The 18,461-nt window shown below is 41.4% G+C and overlaps 2 protein-coding genes across 2 annotated transcripts; one reads left to right on the top strand and one right to left on the bottom strand.

The window, feature by feature from the left end:
- Positions 1-4,175: 4,175 nt before the first annotated feature.
- On the top strand, positions 4,176-9,974 carry nostrin (nitric oxide synthase trafficking). The gene is made up of 16 exons (XM_039014149.1): positions 4,176-4,202; positions 4,390-4,475; positions 4,766-4,849; positions 4,972-5,034; positions 5,170-5,251; positions 5,342-5,404; positions 5,511-5,609; positions 5,769-5,894; positions 6,154-6,252; positions 6,334-6,459; positions 6,579-6,687; positions 6,787-6,875; positions 6,981-7,106; positions 7,333-7,573; positions 9,236-9,313; positions 9,390-9,974. Exons 1-16 carry the CDS (start codon positions 4,176-4,178, stop codon positions 9,524-9,526), a joined length of 1,635 nt encoding a protein of 544 aa, XP_038870077.1. The 3' UTR covers positions 9,527-9,974.
- On the bottom strand, positions 9,609-15,340 carry spc25 (SPC25 component of NDC80 kinetochore complex). The gene is made up of 7 exons (XM_039014150.1): positions 15,271-15,340; positions 10,916-11,075; positions 10,756-10,821; positions 10,486-10,632; positions 10,262-10,366; positions 10,049-10,147; positions 9,609-9,945 (listed from the first exon to the last, which is right to left on the bottom strand). The coding sequence occupies exons 2-7, from the start codon at positions 11,067-11,069 to the stop codon at positions 9,821-9,823; spliced, it is 696 nt and encodes a 231-aa protein (XP_038870078.1). The 5' UTR covers positions 11,070-11,075; positions 15,271-15,340; the 3' UTR covers positions 9,609-9,820.
- Positions 15,341-18,461: the final 3,121 nt, after the last annotated feature.

Genomic DNA, 18,461 nt, shown 5'->3' with positions numbered 1-18,461 from the left:
CACCGTCTCTTCTTGATGTGAACAGATTACATAATACTTTATTGCCAGTATTATAAACGCCTGGGTTTACTCTGCCTGCGAGAAAGGGAACGTTTTGAAGAGGTAAGGGACTGTACGTTATTTACACTAAACAAAAATATAAACGCAACATGTAAAGTATTGGTCCCATGTTTCATGAGCTGAAAAATCCCAGAAATGTTCCATACGCACAAAAAAGTATTATTTCTCTCAAATGTTGTTTATACATTTGTTTACACCCAACCGACCTCACAACAGCAGACCACGTCTACCGCGTCGTGCGGTCGAGCGGTTTGCTGATGTGAACATAGTGCCCCTTGGTGGCGGTGGGGTCATGGTACGGGCAGGCATAAACTACGTACAACGAACACCATTGCATTTTGTCGATGGCAATTTGAATGCACAAAAAATACCGTGACGAGCTCCCGAGGCCCATTGAGAGACCCATTTTTTAAAGGTATCTGTAAACCAACAGATGCATATCTGTTCTCCCAGTCATGTGAAATCCATAGATTAGGGCCAAATGAATTTATTTCAATTGACTGATTTCCTTATATGAACTGTAACTCAGGAAAATCAATGAAATAGTAGCATGTTGCGTTTATATTTTTGTTCATTATATAATGAGGGTGAATATCGGACCTCTTTGAAATGAAAATGGATGGCCCTCCCTTCTCCTATATTTTTACAAGACCCTCCCTGAACGCTTGTAAAATAAAATAAGAATAAGAATTAAAACATAAAGTGGATAGCAGAGAACATGCCTACAATTTACACTCACTCTTAAGACAGACCAGAGCCATAGATATGCAGTTTCAAAATTAACTAACTAAATAGGTATGTGTATGCATGATCTTCAAACCAGACAGGCTAACTACTGTTTCTAAAAGTTAATTCAAAGGCACTATAGCCTAATAACGCATTTTTTGTTTTTGTATTATTTCATTCAAAGTAATAACATTTTTATTTCATTTTATACAGCCTAAATGCAAAATGTATAGGCATGTTGAATGCTCCTGCCAGCCTGTAGCATGTCACAAAATATTTTTGTATTTTACAATATCCATCTTGTCTCATCGCTGCAACTCTCCAATGAGCTCGTGAGGCAAATCGAGTTATGCGTACTCCAAATCAAGACCCAAACCGCACTTCTTAACACCCACCCGCATAACCCGGAAGCCAACCGCACCAATGTGTCGGAGGAAACACTGTTCAACTGACAACCGAGGTCAGCCTGCAGGCTGCCCGGCCGCCACAAGGAGGCGCTAGAGTGTGATGAGCCAAGTAAAGCTAAACCCTCCACTAATCCGAACGACACTGGGCCCATTCTGCGCCGCCCAATGAGACTCCTTATTTACAACCAGTTGTGACACAGCCCAGGAACGAACCCGGGTCTGTAGTGACGCCTCTAGCACATCGATACAGTGCCTTAGACCGCTGCGCCACTCTGTAGGCCCCACAATTTGTTTCTTAAATGGTAGGCTTAAGCCTGAAAGTAATAATATAATAATACATTTTCTTTCCTTCTTAGGCTACCTTGCTTGCTCCTGACTGATTTAGAGTTAGTATGTTTAAAACCAGTTGAACTGACAGCTGTTTTGCACTGTTTCACTATGGTTTTAGTCAATCTAGCAAGAGGGCAATATTTATTAACGTAGAAATGTTTCCCCACCCTAAAAAGCTATGACCTTTGGCTTTCACCTGGAATTGTTTATTTAGGTCTGAGGGGAAAAAATGCTTTTCAACCCATATGATCTAGTACACAATAAAGGTAGAATAAAACTTATAAAAATATAATGGTATGATAAAAAACGAATGTGAATGACTATGCCTTTTCATGCTTTATTTTATGTCCATATATTTGAGCCATTTAAACTGCGTTCGTCTGTTACGCGGAGTGGAACAGGGGAACCTAAGAGCAGACTCAGACGAGGTAACTGGGATGAAGTAATCAAGGTATTCATTGGAACACGGGGAAGATGGAGTGCAGGTCAGGGGAAGCTCAGGTGAGTTGCTGGAGACCAGGTGCGGAGGCTGAGGCTGGAACGAGAGGGATTGAGACAGGGTAATCAGGTCCGGAGGGGAATCAAAGGGAGTAGTAGAGTGGGGAATCCAGGACAGAGTAGCAGGATGATGAGACGTGGGACTGGAGACAGGGACCAGAGTCAGAGTGGGCAGAACTGTAGCGGAGAGGAAAACAGCGTCAGGCAGGGAAACAGGCACAGCAGGGTAACAGGATCTGAATAGTAACAAAAGCTAGAAGCGTAGACTGACTGAGCAGAGATTACAATCTGGCAGTGTGGAAGTGGCAGGACTGAGTATTTGTAGAGGTCTTGATTATGGAACAGGTTGCAGCTGGTGGAGATCTGCTCTGACTCCAGCACACCTGTCTCCGCCCACACAATCACACACACACACACAGAGAGGGAGAGGGAGAGAGCACAGGGGAAGTGGCGGCAGGTCAAGGAGACACTGGATGGGCACTAGAGGGCGTGGCAGGAGCATATGTGACAGCGTCCATACTAGACAAGAGAGAACAGCTATAAGGGCACAATTGTGTTGTTCTGAGCATATGCAATGTGTCTGCCTCTGATGTAAAACAAATGTTTGACTTTCACACAAAATGACTTTACTTATTTCAGGTTTAAGGAAGTGTGTAGGTCGCATTATTTATTGTAGAGCTATACAAGTGTATGTATTTAGATCTGATTGTTCGGACAAATTCAGCGATTGCTCTGCCATGTCTGTACGGTGAAGCAGTTGAGCTGAATACATTTTTTTCTAAGGCCCGCACCTTTGACATAACTTTGCACTAGTGATATAAATGGATGTAATGATGCAGCTGACCAATAGAGGGAGCCAAATACACGTTTATTCGACAGAGGACGTTGACATGGTCCTAGGAAGGATAGCTGTCTTCTGACTTATAAAACGGTGAGAAATCAATAAAATAAGTCATGTAAACATATACATATTTTCTTAAGTAATTCTAGTGCCCGATTTTGGGGACTGTCAGCTTAAGAAGTTTTAACCTGTTGAAATGTCAATTGATAGTGACAGCATCACACATTATTTCCCAAGCAAAGACAATTTTTTGTCTCCTATAAAAGGTTTTAGCGCAGCCTCTGAATATCATAGAGACAAACCAAAGTTATACCATATGCATCAGTGTCACGTCTTTCCCCGGAATTTTACAGCTTATTTCTAGCATTGCGTACTAAAGCGACGTTATTGATCGCTTTAAATAATCAGGTCCATTAAATGTTTTTATAAATCTTAAGCTAACAAGAGGTAGGCCTATGCTATGGATAGTAGACTATAGTTTAGTCTGTCAAACAGGTAGGCCTTCCTCTTATTTCTTGAATAGGAAGGAATAGGCCCCAAAACAAAGCCCTCTTGTTATTAGTAACCTAAAGTCAAATTAAATGAAGTCTTCTCAAATTAGCCTACTTTCAGCACCCATGCGCTGTCCATATCCGTGGCTGCTACTTCATAGTAAGTTAAGTATATTACTCGAGGTCTAACTGTTGTCTTACCTGTTGTGAGGTCAATAACTCTGATACATAGCGTCATTATGGACAACGAAACATATTGTTTTTATTCAAATCAATTATAGCAGTAGCAAGCTTACCTCCGTTCCTCCTTTTCATCTTCGCGCTCTCCCTCTCAAACTGAACAGGACATCAGTTGTCCTAGTCCGCACGCACAGATATTGCATTTCTTCAGGCACACATCGAGATACTATAATAAGAAACTAATTCTCAAACCCTGAGCAATATGACATTTAATCAATGAAAAATTGCACGACCCTCCCCTGGACTAAATCAAAAATACCAAACTCTCCCCATGACTGAAATTGAAAAAGTATGACCCTCCCCTATTTTCTCCCAGGTAACAATTGTGTACAATTTGACCGCTCACTAAAATGAAAAGGGGTTTCATGAATTTTGAATAACTTTGGACAAATTAAGCATTTTGTTGACATGAATTATCATTTGCACAAAGTGACAGTGGATGGTTGAGGACATAAATGGTTAAAATATTCCAGTGGAATTTTCCTTGTGCACTGGTTATATGAGCGCAGGTGATTTCCGCATGAATGACTTTAGGAGGAGCGTGTTCAAAGTGCAAAGTTAATAAACCATCTTAGACTGAAAATGGCGGACCCCGTGAGCACCTGTGCTGTGAGTACTAACTCTACCTCTTTTGAAAGACTACTTTTAGTCAAATGTACAAAGAAAATCATTATTTCTCCTTTATATGTTTGTACCAGAGGTCGAAACGTTAATGGATTGTCGTCATAGCTGTGTGTATTACTGTTACTAGAAATAGCCAGTTTGACAACACCATGACTTGTTGAATGTGTTATAGTACAACCTGTTGTACCAAGATCTGAAGAAGTTCTCAAAAAATGGGGAGCATTTCTGTAAGGAGCTCATGACAGTATTTCAGCAAAGGTATGGTCAATGTCAACTCCTTGAGAATATCGTTTAGTGAGGTAATTTATTAGAAATTGTTATTATGCTACCTAGGATTGGAAAAGTAAAACCCTTTTCAACCTGGACTGCACATATTTCTATTTCATAAAATGTCCAATCATTTAAATGTATGGACAATACCAACTCGGTCATTCACAATTGCATGCTAAGGTCCTAACTTCCCGGATTGAATTTCAATTAGCTGTAGTTACTGTTTCACCTCAGTGTGACAAAAGTAACATCCCTTTATGGCACTTATTTGTGACTAGGGCTGAGCTGGAGATCAGTTATGCCAAGGGACTTCAGAAGCTTGCTGGAAAACTCATGAAGGCATCCAAAGGAATGAATGACAAGTGAGTTGGCTCTACATTCACATTTCTATCACGCAGTCTGTAATGCTTCAGCGATCCAGATTGAATAGAGCCCATAGTGTAGTGCTCTAAACTCTCTGCATGTTGTTTTTCTTTCCGTGAAGTTCCACATACCGAGCATGGTGCCATGTATCTGATGACATGTACTCTACAGCAGACACACACAGGTATTACACGCATGACCTTATGACGTTTTTAATCATATTATGACCTTATTATGACGCATTCCTGTAGTAGCGATGTTTCTTGGATATTCTCTATGACTGAGTCTGAGGAATGATACTATTATGTTTTTTTTTCAGAGCACTAGGAAGTGCTTTTCAGGCAGAGGCAATTTTAGAAATTCGACAAGTAATTGAGGAGCACAACAAGAGGAAGAGACCTGTGAGTAATTTGGATCATTTATTGCTACCGACACATCATTCTACACAATTATACATTGAGACATGTTTTTCTTATCCCTTTCTTGAATAGCTTGATAATGTTGTTGAAAAAAACGCAAAACTTGTTGTGACGAACTGGAGTGAACAAATCAAGGTAAGTCTTCCTTAAATTCTTGTTTGGTAAATACATTGTTTGGTTGATTACATCATTCAAAGAAAATGATTGATTAAGAATATTGTTCAAACATTTTCCCTCACAGATGAAGAAGAAATTGGTTGGATTGACAAGAGAGCATGAAGCCCTGTTCAACTTTGTTGGAAAGAATACACACATTTGCACAGAAAAAGAAAAACAGAAGGTACTCCACTGCAATATTTACTGTAAAACTGTCATTTTCACCTATTGATATGTATGATTAGGAAACTGTTGAAATTCCCAATGTAATAAAAGTTCAAAAAGATGCCATTTCCAACCCCCGAATAAGATTAGGATGATGACTTGTTCTGTTGTTAACTAGATGCTGACCAGACTGACAAAGTCTGCTGAGGCCCAGACCAGAACAGATGAGGAGTACTTCACCATCAACATGGATGGCCACGAAATCAGACTGAAGTGGGAAAACACACTGAAAAACTGCTACCAGGTTCTAACCAATCCCCACAGTACATTTCCTCCAAAATCCTTTTTATTTTAAAGATATGTACCTTCTCTGACTGTACTGTTGATCTGAAGAGAAGGGGTCAAGACAGGTCACCCAAGAAGTTTCGATGTGCAGAGTTCAGTTGTATTGTACGTCTCCTCTCATGCTGATGTTTGGTTAGACCCATTTAGAGACAGTCAGGTTTGAGCGTTGCAGCATCCATAGTGTGCCTGATAGTGATACAGTATCTTTATAATTTCAGATAATCCAGGAGGTTGAGAAACAGCGGATAGAAGTTCTGTGCAACATATTGAGTAAATACAACCTCCACATGGCAAGCTTCAGACACACCCTTGTACATGTGAGCATTCTTCCCAAAATGACTTTAATTACAACCCTGTGACAAAAACTGTATCATTCATTTCTCTTGTATTACTTACAGAGACAGAAACAAATAGAACAAGCCATCCAGAAAGTTGATGTGGAAAAGGATATCCAAAATCTGGTGGAGGAGACCAGTGTAGCAGCAGAGGAGAACAAGGCTAAGTTTCTGATGACTGATTATTTTGTAAGGGTCCATTTTGTTCACATAATTGTACAGTACATTTGTATCTGTAAATAGTTCTGGTATTAGTTTGATTTTGACCTAAGACATACAGGGCCTGACCCTCAATGACTTATGTTAAGGAGGAGGACAGTAAGTCATTGATGGAAAAAGACAGGAGAAGAGATGCCATCAAGTCCAAACTCCAGCGGCTGGGGGACAGTATCACAAAAACAAAGAAAGACTGTGACGGTAAGTGTTGAAAAATGAAGCATAGAATTTTACTGGAAATAATACATTTCTGAGTGACACCTTTTCGTTTCATGTCTTCCAACATCCAATTAATAATAGGTCTTGAGAGACTGGTGAAGACCTACTCTGAAAACCCATCGTTCTCAAACAAAAAGAACCTGGAAGAAACGGAACAGTTGATTGATGAGGTTTTTTCATACAGCAATTTCCAATTTTGAAAATATTATTTGATATTTTTCTGTATACATTTCCTAGCATTGTGTTAAATGCATTTTCCTATTGGATGTCTACAGACCACTCTGAAACTGAACCTTCTTGAAGCAACTCATTGCAAACTCTCCAGCACATTGGCTGAATTGGAGGGAAAACCTAAGACTTTGCATCGATTCAGTGCCAGTATAACAAAATGGAAAGAAAAGGTAGGCCCATAATCAAAGTGCATTTGTCCGGGCTTTGCACAAGTTCATTGTAGCTTAGATTAATTTACCAACATACAGTATACTGTTTAATCCATATTGTGCATGTTCAATTATATTTAGACAGCACAAACACATCATGGCATATCCTTTTTGATGACACAAAATAGATAAACGTAAGTATGTATGTTACTATACATCCTAACCAGATTACAATCTGTTTTCCAAGGATTGCGAGCACAGTATTGTTCAGCTGGCCCGTCCAGTCAAAATCAAAAAGACACCGTTCAGATCGCGTTTGAGGAGCTCCATCATTTACAAAGGACCCCCTCAGAGTGTGACATCAGCAGAGGCCTCATCAGTAGAAGTAAACCAAGTCTACACTGCTGTCATCCAAGATACTGCAGCTCCAGGGGAATGTGGCTCTGTCAATGGAGCCATGTCTTTGACTGACGACAAGGAAGGAGAAGGTGACACCCATCCACATATACACTGCTCAAAAAAATAAAGGGAACACTTAAACAACACAATGTAACTCCAAGTCAATCACACTTCTGTGAAATCAAACTGTCCACTTAGGAAGCAACACCGATTGACAATAAATTTCACATGCTGTTGTGCAAATGGAATAGACAAAAGGTGGAAATTAAAGGCAATTAGCAAGACACCCTCAATAAAGGAGTGATTCTGCAGGTGGTGACCACAGACCACTTCTCAGTTCCTATGCTTCCTGGCTGATGTTTTGGTCACTTTTGAATGCTGGCGGTGCTCTCACTCTAGTGGTAGCATGAGACGGAGTCTACAACCCACACAAGTGGCTCAGGTAGTGCAGCTCATCCAGGATGGCACATCAATGCGAGCTGTGGCAAGAAGGTTTGCTGTGTCTGTCAGCGTAGTGTCCAGAGCATGGAGGCGCTACCAGGAGACAGGCCAGTACATCAGGAGACGTGGAGGAGGCCAACAACCCAGCAGCAGGACCGCTACCTCCGCCTTTGAGCAGGAGGAGCACTGCCAGAGCCTTGCAAAATGACCTCCAGCAGACCACAAATGTGCATGTGTCTGCTCAAACGGTCAGAAACAGACTCCATGAGGGTGGTATGAGGGCCCGACGTCCACAGGTGGGGGTTGTGCTTACAGCCCAACACCGTGCAGGACGTTTGGCATTTGCCAGAGAACACCAAGATTGGCAAATTCGCCACTGGCGCCCTGTGCTCTTCACAGATGAAAGCAGGTTCACACTGAGCACATGAGCACATGTGACAGACGTGACAGAGTCTGGAGACGCCGTGGAGAACCTTCTGCTGCCTGCAACATCCTCCAGCATGACCGGTTTGGCGGTGGGTCAGTCATGGTGTGGGGTGGCATTTCTTTGTGGGGCCGCACAGCCCTCCATGTGCTCGCCAGAGGTAGCCTGACTGCCATTAGGTACCGAGATGAGATCCTCAGAGCCCTTGTGAGACCATATGCTGACACATGCACATTTGTGGCCTGCTGGAGGTCATTTTGCAGGGCTCTGGCAGTGCTCCTCCTGCTCAAAGGCGGAAGTAGCGGTCCTGCTGCTGGGTTGTTGCCCTCCTACGGCCTCCTCCACGTCTCCTGATGTACTGGCTTGTCTCCTGGTAGCGCCTCCATGCTCTGGACACTACGCTGACAGACACAGCAAACCTTCTTGCCACAGCTCGCATTGATGTGCCATCCTGGATGAGCTGCACTACCTGAGCCACTTGTGTGGGTTGTAGACTCCGTCTCATGCTACCACTAGAGTGAGAGCACCACCAGCATTCAAAAGTGACCAAAACATCAGCCAGGAAGCATAGGAACTGAGAAGTGGTCTGTGGTCACCACCTGCAGAATCACTCCTTTATTGAGGGTGTCTTGCTAATTGCCTTTAATTTCCACCTTTTGTCTATTCCATTTGCACAACAGCATGTGAAATTTGTCAATCAGTGTTGCTTCCTAAGTGGACAGTTTGATTTCACAGAAGTGTGATTGACTTGGAGTTACATTGTGTTGTTTAAGTGTTCCCTTTATTTTTTTGAGCAGTGTATAATTACAAAGATATACCATTCTGATCTTGCCTATGCGTCATAACAAGAAACACTAATACATAGAAACTTCTCCTTATGGTGCAGAGTGGTGTAGCATTGGGAAATGCAAAGCTGTTTACGACTTCACATCAGACAGAGATGATGAGTTGAATATGAAAGAAGGTAACGGACAATAAAAATAGATGGGTGGGAAAAATATGAAATCCATGACTATACTTACAAAATAATTTGTTTACAGGAGACCTTCTTGACATCTATCAAAAGGAAGACAGCGGTTGGTGGTATGGGATATTGAATGGACAGATAGGCCATTTTCCATCAACCTACATTGAGGAGCTGCCCATGTTAAGTGTTGTAGAAACATCAGATGTATGACAGTCAGTGTTGGCGCAAATGGACAGGGTAAAGCATTTATCCTGTTACATGATTAAAGTAATACATCAATCAACTATGGGGGGGGTGTGTACAAAAAGTGTTTATTTAAAGCAATTCCAAAATGCCTGATCAAATCTTTGGGCCGCTGAAGAACCCCACCAACTTGAAAATTGCACCTAGCCTTTTAAAATGGACGTCATATAATGGAAACGTTAATATTACAAACAATGTTGGAGACAAAACACACAGGACATTACTAAAATATGTTAAAATATAAACAGATCCACTTTTTTTCTATTCAGGTTTTAGAGCGAGAAATTCTCTCCGGACATTTGCAAGGAAGGCAGAGAAGTTGTTGGTCTCCTGGAGTCTCTGCTCCAAGTGATTCATGCAATCCAGTGGTGGGTCGCTAGACACAACTGTGGACAAAAATATGGTTATATCACATTTCCAGCCATTCATGATAACACTCCTAGTTTCCAAAACCATTTGTTACTGTTCTATACTATTTACTGTACTCACTCTGGTATAATCCTCCTTCGTTGATCCTCAGCATGAAGGTGTATACACATTCCGAGTCTTTTTGGTTGATGTCTCGGAAGATAAACTGCAATTTCTCTCCTTGAATAAAAGAATAACAATTCCTTTTAATTCTGTGGTTTAACACTTGGTCAACACAAATGTTCAAACGGTAAAATATTACTGCCATTGCCAACAGACTTATTCCCGATTTACCATGAATTTTTCTAATTTCCAATCCCAGCCGACCCTGAAACACCTGCTTGGCTTTGTTGAGATTTTTCAGCCTGTCCTTGTTGGCTTTGTTTTGGGACACAATCACTTAAAAGAAAGGAAAAACAAGGGGACATGTTTGTTTTGGATACTAATATATTTTAGAACAATGAATAGATGTGTGTGAAGGACAAAATCTACTATTCCATTTACTGAAAAGAGCCTACATTCTTTTTTCTTGGCTTGTTCCACTCGGATCATCTCTATCTTTTCAATGATCTTGCTTTTCTGTACGTTCTTCCCTTCCACTTCAGACAGTCTCTTCGCAATGCCATTTCTCTTCTCCACCAATGAGGCATTTTTATTTTCCAAGTCTGGGGGTAGGGGGGACATTTTCTTCAATAATAAAGTATGAGTAGGCTAGTGCCAAGGTTACGGTCAAACTGATTGTTAGTGACACTTCACAGGATGTCATGTCATGCCCGGCACAATCTTACCTGTTTTGTATGAGTCTATCGTTTCAAATATTATTTCATCATCCTTCCATTTCTTTGAACACGTATCTGCAGAAAGAGAAGGGAGATTATTATAGCTGTGAATAGACACATCTGAAGCATAATTGACTCGGTAATCATGGCGACAGCGTCCAACTCATACCGAGAACAGATCTGACGGTCTTTCGGTGGGTTTGAACCCAATCCATGCCTGTCTCCGTCATCTCGGCCGTTCCCTGAAAAAGCATTTTGTTGCGAATGTCTTCCATTGTGCTACTAAACCAATTCCCAATGTTTGCATCTGTAATGCAGTTCATGATGATCTAGGTGACGGAAATACAAAAACACTGATTAGGTCAGTCGACATTTTGGCAAGATACAGGATGGTTTGTTAAAGGGGCAATCTGCACTTCAAAAAACAACGTGACACAATTCCACTGTTTTGGTAAACCGCTGAGGGATGGGGCTGGATTTGTTTTACCACTTCCAAATTCATAGGCAGAGCTATGGATACATACAAGGGCTAACAATTTTTTGAGGCTATACACAGTGTGTTCCCAAAGTAGTTTATATTTTGGAGTATTACAGTTGAATTAAGCTCAAGGCATGTATAAGTTATATTCTTCAAGAATCAAATCAAATTCTATTTTTCACAACCGAATACATTTCACCTTACAGTGAAATGCTAACTTACAAGCCCTTAACCAACAATGCAGTTTTAAGTAAAAAAATTGATAACAAATAATTAAAGAGAAGCAGTAAAATAATAATAGCGAGGCTATATACAGAGTCAATGCACCGGTTAGTCGATGTAATATGTACATGTAGGTAGAATTAAAGTGACTATGCATAGATAATAAACAGAGAGTAGCAGCAGCGTAAAAGAGGTGGGGGGGGGGGAAGCAATGCAAATAGTCTGGGTAGCCATTTGATTAGCTGTTCAGGAGTCTTATGGCTTGGGGCTAGAAGCTGTTAAGTATTTTCGACCTAGACTTGGAGCTCCGATACCGCTTGCCGGTCCATGACTAGGGCGGCTGGGGTCTTTGACAATTTTTAGAGCCTTCCTCTGACAACGCCTGGTATAGAGGTCCTGGATGGCAGGAAGCTTGACCCCAGTGATGTACTGGGTTGTAAGCACTACCCTCTGCAGTGCCTTTCGTTCGGAGGCTGAGCAGTTGCCATTCCAGGCAGTGATGCAACCAGTCAGGATGCTCTCGATGGTGCAGCTGCAGATTTTTTTGAGGATCTGAGGACACATGCCCAATTTTTTCAGTCTCCTGAGGGGAAATAGCCTTTGTCGTGCCCTCTCCACAACTATCTTGGTGTGCTTGGACCATGTTAGTTTGTTGGTGATGTGGACACCAAGGAACTTGAAGCCGTCAACCTGCTCCACTACAGCCCGTCGATGAAAATGGGGCCGTGCTCGGTCCTCCATCTCCTTTGTCCTGATCACGTTGAGGGAGAGGTTGTTGTCCCGGCACCACACGGCCAGGTCTCTGACCTTTTCCCTAAAGGCTGTCTCATCGGTGTCGGTGATCCCATCTACCACTGTTGTGTCATTGGCAAACTTGATGGTGTTGGAGTCGTGCTGGCCATGCAGTCATGAGTGAACAGGGAGTACAGGAGGGGGCTGAGCACGCACCCAAGGGACCCCGGTGTTGAGGATCAGCGTGGCGGATGTGTTGTTCCCTACCCATTCCACCTGGGGGCGGCCCGTCAGGAAGTCCAGGATTCAGTTGCAGAGGGAGGTGTTCAGTCCCAGGGTCCTTAGCTTAGTGATGAGCTTTGAGGCCACTATGGTGTTGAATGCTGAGCTGTAGTCAATGAATAGCATTCTCACATAGGTGTTCCTTTTGTCCAGGTGGAAAAGGGCAGTGTGGAGTGCAATAGAGATTGCCTCATCTGTGGATCTGTTGGGGCAGTATGCAAATTAGAGTGGGTCTAGGGTTTCTGGGATAATGGTGTTGATGTGAGCCATGACCGGCCTTTGAAAGCACTTCATGGCTACAGACGTGAGTGCTACGGGTTGCTAGTCATTTAGGCAGGTTACTTTAGTGTTCTTGGGCACAGGGACTATGGTGGTCTGCTTGAAACATGTTGGTATTACAGACTCAGACTGGGACAGGTTTAAAACGCCAGTGAAGAAACTTGCCAGTTGGTTAGCGCATGCTCGGAGTACACGTCCTGGTAATCCGCTTGGCCCTGTGGCCTTATGAATATTGACCTGTTTAAAGGTCTTACTGACATCGGCTACGGAGAGCGTGATCACACAGTTGTCCGGAATAGCTCATGCTCTCCTGCATGTTTCAGTGTTACTTGCCTCAAAGCGAGCATAGAAGTAATTTAGCTTGTCTGGTAATCTCGTGTCACTGGGCAGCTCACGGCTATGCTTCCCTTTGTAGTCTGTAATAGTTTGCAAGCCCTGCCACATCCGACGAGTGTCGGAGACGGTGTAGTACGATTCAATCTTAGTCCTGTATTGATGTTTTGCCTGTTTGATGGTTCATCAAAGGGCATAGCAGGATTTCTTATAAGCTTCCGGGCTAGAGTCCCGCTCCTTGAAAGCGGCAGCTCTACCCTTTAGCTCAGTGTGGATGTTGCCTGTAATCCATGGCTTCTGGTTGGGGTATGTACGTACAATCACTGTGGGGGCGATTAATGGCCGATTAATTGGGGCCGATTTCAAGATATAACAATCGTTAATCGGCCTTTTTGGACGCCGATTATGGCCGATTACATTGCAATCCACGAGGAGACTGCGTGGCAGGCTGACCGCCTGTTACGCGAGTACAGCATCAAAATGACCTTGTGGCTGCAAGGAGCCAAGGTAAGTTGCTAGCTAGCATGAAACTTAACTTATAAAAAAACAATCAATCTTCACATAATCACTAGTTAACTACACATGGTTGATGATATTACTAGGTTAACTAGCTTGTTCTGCGTTGCATATAATCAATGTGGTGCCTGTTAATTTATCATCGAATCACAGCCTACTTCAACTTCGCCAAATGGGTGATGATTTAACAAAAGCGCATTCGCAAAAAAAGCAGTATCGTTGCAATAATGTACCTAACCATAAACATCAATGCCTTTCTTAAAATCAATACACAAGTATATATTTTTTTAAACCTGCATTTGTAGTTTAAATTATAAATAATACATTTATGTTAGCAAGCAATATTATCTAGGGAAATTGTGTCACTTCTATTGCGTTCAGTGCAAGCAGAGTGAGGGTATATGCAGCAGTTTGGGCTGCCTGGCTCGTTTCGAATTTTACATAATTATGACATAACATTTAAGGTTGTGCAATGTAACAGCAATATTTAGACTTATTGTTGACACCCGTTCGATAAATACACACGTATTTCACTGAAAGAATAAACATTTTGTTTTCGAAATGATAGTTTCCGGATCTGACCAAATTAAATGGCCAAAGGCTCGTATTTCTGTGCGTTTATTATATTATAATTAAGTATATAATTTGATATTTGATAGAGCAGTCTGACTGAGCGGTGGTAGGCAGCAGCAGGCTGGTAAGCATTCATTCAAACAGCTCTTAACAATGCTTGTTTATGACTTCAAGCCTATCAACTCCCAAGATTAGACTGGCAATACCAAAGTGCCTATAAGAACATCCAATAGTCAAAGGTAGTCAAATAAGCTTTTTTTACATGGCACATATTGCACTTTTACTTTCTTCTTCAACACTGTGTTTTTGCATTATTTAAACCAAATTGAACATGTTTCATTATTTATTTGCGACTAAATTTATTTTATTTATGTATTATATTAAGTTAAAACAAAAGTGTTCATTCAGAATTTTTATAATTGTCATTATTACAAACACATATATATACACACACACACACACACACACACACACACACACACACATATATATATATATATATATACGCTGGTGCAATCAAACACACACCAACGCTCACAAATCACCATTTACTTTGTTGGACTATTTATTATATTTAACCTGCAGCTCAGTCACTTTTAACCCTGATTACATGTATATAGCTACCTTAACTATCACCAGTATCCCTTTTCCCTAGGTGTCTAAGAATATTAGAGGTCAGCCCAAATTTCCCCAGCCGCCGCATCCCTCAGCTATCAATCTCAAAAATGGCTTGTCTGCCATTTTGCTGAAAAAACGAATTCAAGAATGTAGTTTTAAACAGAAACTCACGGTTGACCACGGTTTGTGACACGGATTTCCCTAAAAACAAGCCACATGGATACAGCTACGACCGGAAGTTACTTTTTCGTAGGTTAATTTACGCAGCAGGTTGGGAAAAGGGTTTGCGAAAATGCTCTCTAAATTCTTAAGTATCTTCGTTGCTGTATCGAAATGGCGTGTTTTTAGCAAATCCCATGTGACGTTATTTATTGCCATAACACAACACAGCTCATGACCAAACGGGGCCATTGCGATTTATGTAAAATCATTTTGGCTATATGAAATACTATGACAACCGATTATCAAATATGGTGAATTTTGTTAACTACCGTAGCAATTTTCGGATGATCCTCGACCAAAGCTTTCGGCAGCTGTTCACTGTTGTTTTCAAAATTCCGCGCTCACGGAAACAAGGATGGGCCTGTGACGCCACACCGGAAATTGAGTTATCAAAATTCAAAGTAGTCATTTAAGAAAGAAATAAAAATTACAATGTACAGTGTTTATAATGTACGATGTGTATCACTTATGTTCCGCCTAAAACCATATTAAAATAAAAAGGATATCAGACACGTTTTTCCTGGTTTCCCACAATGCAAAGTTTTGTTTAGTCTCTTGAATTTGGGCCAGGCTGTGACGAATCGATGTCTAACATCACTCTGTTTAAAAAATAAAAATAAATGTTAAGATTTATTCAACGAGGCAAGTCAGTTAAGAACTAATTCTTATTTACAATGACCCCGGCCAAACCCGGACGACGCTGGGCCAATTGTGCGCCGCCCTATGGAACTCCCAATCACGGCTGGATGTGATACAGCCTGGATTCGTATCAGGGACTGTAGTGGCGCCTCTTGCACTGAGTTGCAGTGCCTTAAACCACTGGGCCACTCGGGAGCCCATTAAAAAAATATCAACCTCTGTAGGGCAGGCAAAGCCTGTATCAACATTAGAAAGAAAAAAATGTCAACATTTTTGTCGAGTTTATATCAAATCAAATGTTATTATTATTGGTCGCGTACACATATTTAGCAGATGTTACCTCGATTGTAGCGAAATGCTTATGTTCCTAGCTATGCAGTAATAGCTACCTAACGATACAAAAAAAATACACGCAAATCCCAAAATTAAAAAGAAAGGAATTATGAAATGTTAGAACGAGCAATGCCAGAGTCCGATATATATGTATATATATATGATGGTGTGTATAGACATTATGGACAGTGTATGAATAGAAAAGCAGTAGTTATATAGGATGAGCATTTACTAGAATACAGTATGTAGTGTGTAAAACAGTATGTAAACATTATTCAAGTGACAAGTGTTCAATGACTATGTACATAGGGCAGCAGTCTTTAAGGTGCAGGGTTTGGTAGCAGGATAGTAACAGTGACTAAAGTTCAGGGCAGGGTGCTGGGCGGAAGCTGGCTAGTGGTGACTATTTAACAGTCTGATGACCTGGAGATAGAAGCTCTTTTTCACTCTCTCGGTCCCAGCTTTGATGCACCTATGCTTTCTAGATGGTAGCAAGACAAAAAGGCTGTGGCTTGGTTGTTTAAGGTCATGTCTGCATCAACATACATGTTAATAAATCATGGTTTATTTTTTTATTTAACCTTTATTTAACTAGGTAAGTCCGTTAAGAACAAATTCTTATTCATAATGACGGCCTACCAAAAGGCAAAAGGCCTCCTTTGGGGAAGGGGGCTGGGATTAAAAATTAAAAATATAGGACAAAACACACATCACGACAAGATCACTACATCACTACATAAAGAGAGACCTAAGACAACAACATAGCAGCAGCTCAATATGGTAGCAGCACAATACACGGTACAAACATTATTGGGCACAGACAACAGCACAAAGGCAAGAAGGTGGAGACAACAATACATCACACAATGCAGCCACAACTGTCAGTGAGAGTGTCCATGATTGAGTCTATGAATGAAGAGATGGAGATAAAAACAGTCCAGTTTGAGTGGTTTTTGCATCTTGTTCCAGTCGTTAGCTGCAGCGAACTGAAAGGAGGAGCGACCCAGGGATGTATGTGCTTTGGGGACCTTAACAGAATGTGACTGGTTTATCATAGTACCAGCTAAGTCCCTGGAGGTTGTCTGGAAAAAGGGCCTGTTAACTATTTTCCATTTTCATTAGGTATCCCAGTGCTCTTACTGGACCATCTGGTTGATATTTTTTCAGTCGGTAAAAATAAGAGCAACATTTTTACTTTTGGGACCCCCAGCCAATAATGTTTGAACTATTTCAGACAGCATACCTGATTCAACTGGTCAACTAATCATAAAGCCCTCGATTAGTTAATCAGGTGTGGCAGTTCAGAGCTACAACAGAATTGTGAAATGTCTGGGTGTTCCCGAGGAGAGGATTGAGAACCACTTATCTTAGGGTTATAGTTCAAATCAAAAAATTACTTTTAATAATAAACAATAATAATAATACATCTTGTAATGTTTTACTTTACTATTAGAAACCCATTGTTGTTGCAATGTTCAATTAACCCACCAGAGAATCACTGAATGGGAAAATGATGTAATAAATCAGTAAATGGATCCCAGTGGTTCGACTTGTGCATTTGCGGGAGAACACTATCCTCAGAGGTGGACAGAATGGCTGATATTTAACTAATACAAGTAATAGCCTGTGGAAAATGTACACACAATCGTCCTGTAAACAACTTTGTGTAACATGCCTTCAATGCTGCCTGAGGAAGACTCTACAGTATAAGTTGAAATGTGTTGCGGTTGTGCGTCCTTATGTACAATGCTGCTCTGTTCCTATGTATTCTTTTGTAAATATTTTCTGTTAATACTTCACTAAAGTTAATTGCAGCATTTAATTCACTCGTTGCCGTAGCAGTTGAAGGATTTATGATGGTATTTCAAAGACATCTCTCTCTCTCTCTCTCTCTCTCTCTCTCTCTCTCTCTCTCTCTCTCTCTCTCTCTCTCTCTCTCTCTGTCTGTCTGTCTGTCTGTCTGTCTGTCTGTCTGTCTGTCTGTCTGTCTGTCTGTCTGTCTGTCTGTCTGTCTGTCTGTCTGTCTGTCTGTCTCTCTCCCTCTCTCTCTCTCTCTCTCTCTCTCTCTCTCTCTCTCTCTCTCTCTCTCTCTCTCTCTCTCTCTCTCTCACACACACACACACACGGTGCTGTAGTTATGGCCGAGTGAGCAGCTGTTCCTGTTGTTCCAGATGGACCTCATCCACAGCAGTGGGGTGCTGGTGATCCAGCACCTCCAAAGCAACTACAGAGACTACCATGAGTTCCTTGACTTCATGACCTCTGTGGATGACCCTCGTCACATATTTTCTCTCGATTTCCCTCTGTGGTTCCAACTTGGCCAAATTGTCTGCACCAAGATGATATTTGGGGCAGTTATTGGAGACTGTTTCCACCTAATCTTTTACACTTGTACTGCCATAATTTGTAAAGGAAGGGAGAGAGTGTTATGTAAGTTATGTAACAGTATCCTTATAGATGCTTATAAAATCATCATGTTTTTTGTTTA

The sequence above is a fragment of the Salvelinus namaycush genome, chromosome 19 (genome assembly GCF_016432855.1).
Source record: "Salvelinus namaycush isolate Seneca chromosome 19, SaNama_1.0, whole genome shotgun sequence".
NCBI lineage: Eukaryota > Metazoa > Chordata > Actinopteri > Salmoniformes > Salmonidae > Salvelinus > Salvelinus namaycush.
This window is presented reverse-complemented; position numbering and strand designations above follow the sequence as displayed.

Coding starts and splice junctions, on each gene's coding strand:
- spc25 (XM_039014150.1), bottom strand. CDS start 11,069: ATGAACTGCATTACAGATGCAAACATTGGGAATTGGTTTAGTAGCACA. Junction 10,822..10,915: donor GACCGTCAGATCTGTTCTCG/GTATGAGTTGGA, acceptor CTCTTTCTGCAG/ATACGTGTTCAAAGAAATGG. Junction 10,633..10,755: donor GATAGACTCATACAAAACAG/GTAAGATTGTGC, acceptor CCCTACCCCCAG/ACTTGGAAAATAAAAATGCC.
- nostrin (XM_039014149.1), top strand. CDS start 4,176: ATGGCGGACCCCGTGAGCACCTGTGCT. Junction 6,460..6,578: donor TTCTGATGACTGATTATTTT/GTAAGGGTCCAT, acceptor ACTTATGTTAAG/GAGGAGGACAGTAAGTCATT. Junction 9,314..9,389: donor TGAGTTGAATATGAAAGAAG/GTAACGGACAAT, acceptor ATTTGTTTACAG/GAGACCTTCTTGACATCTAT.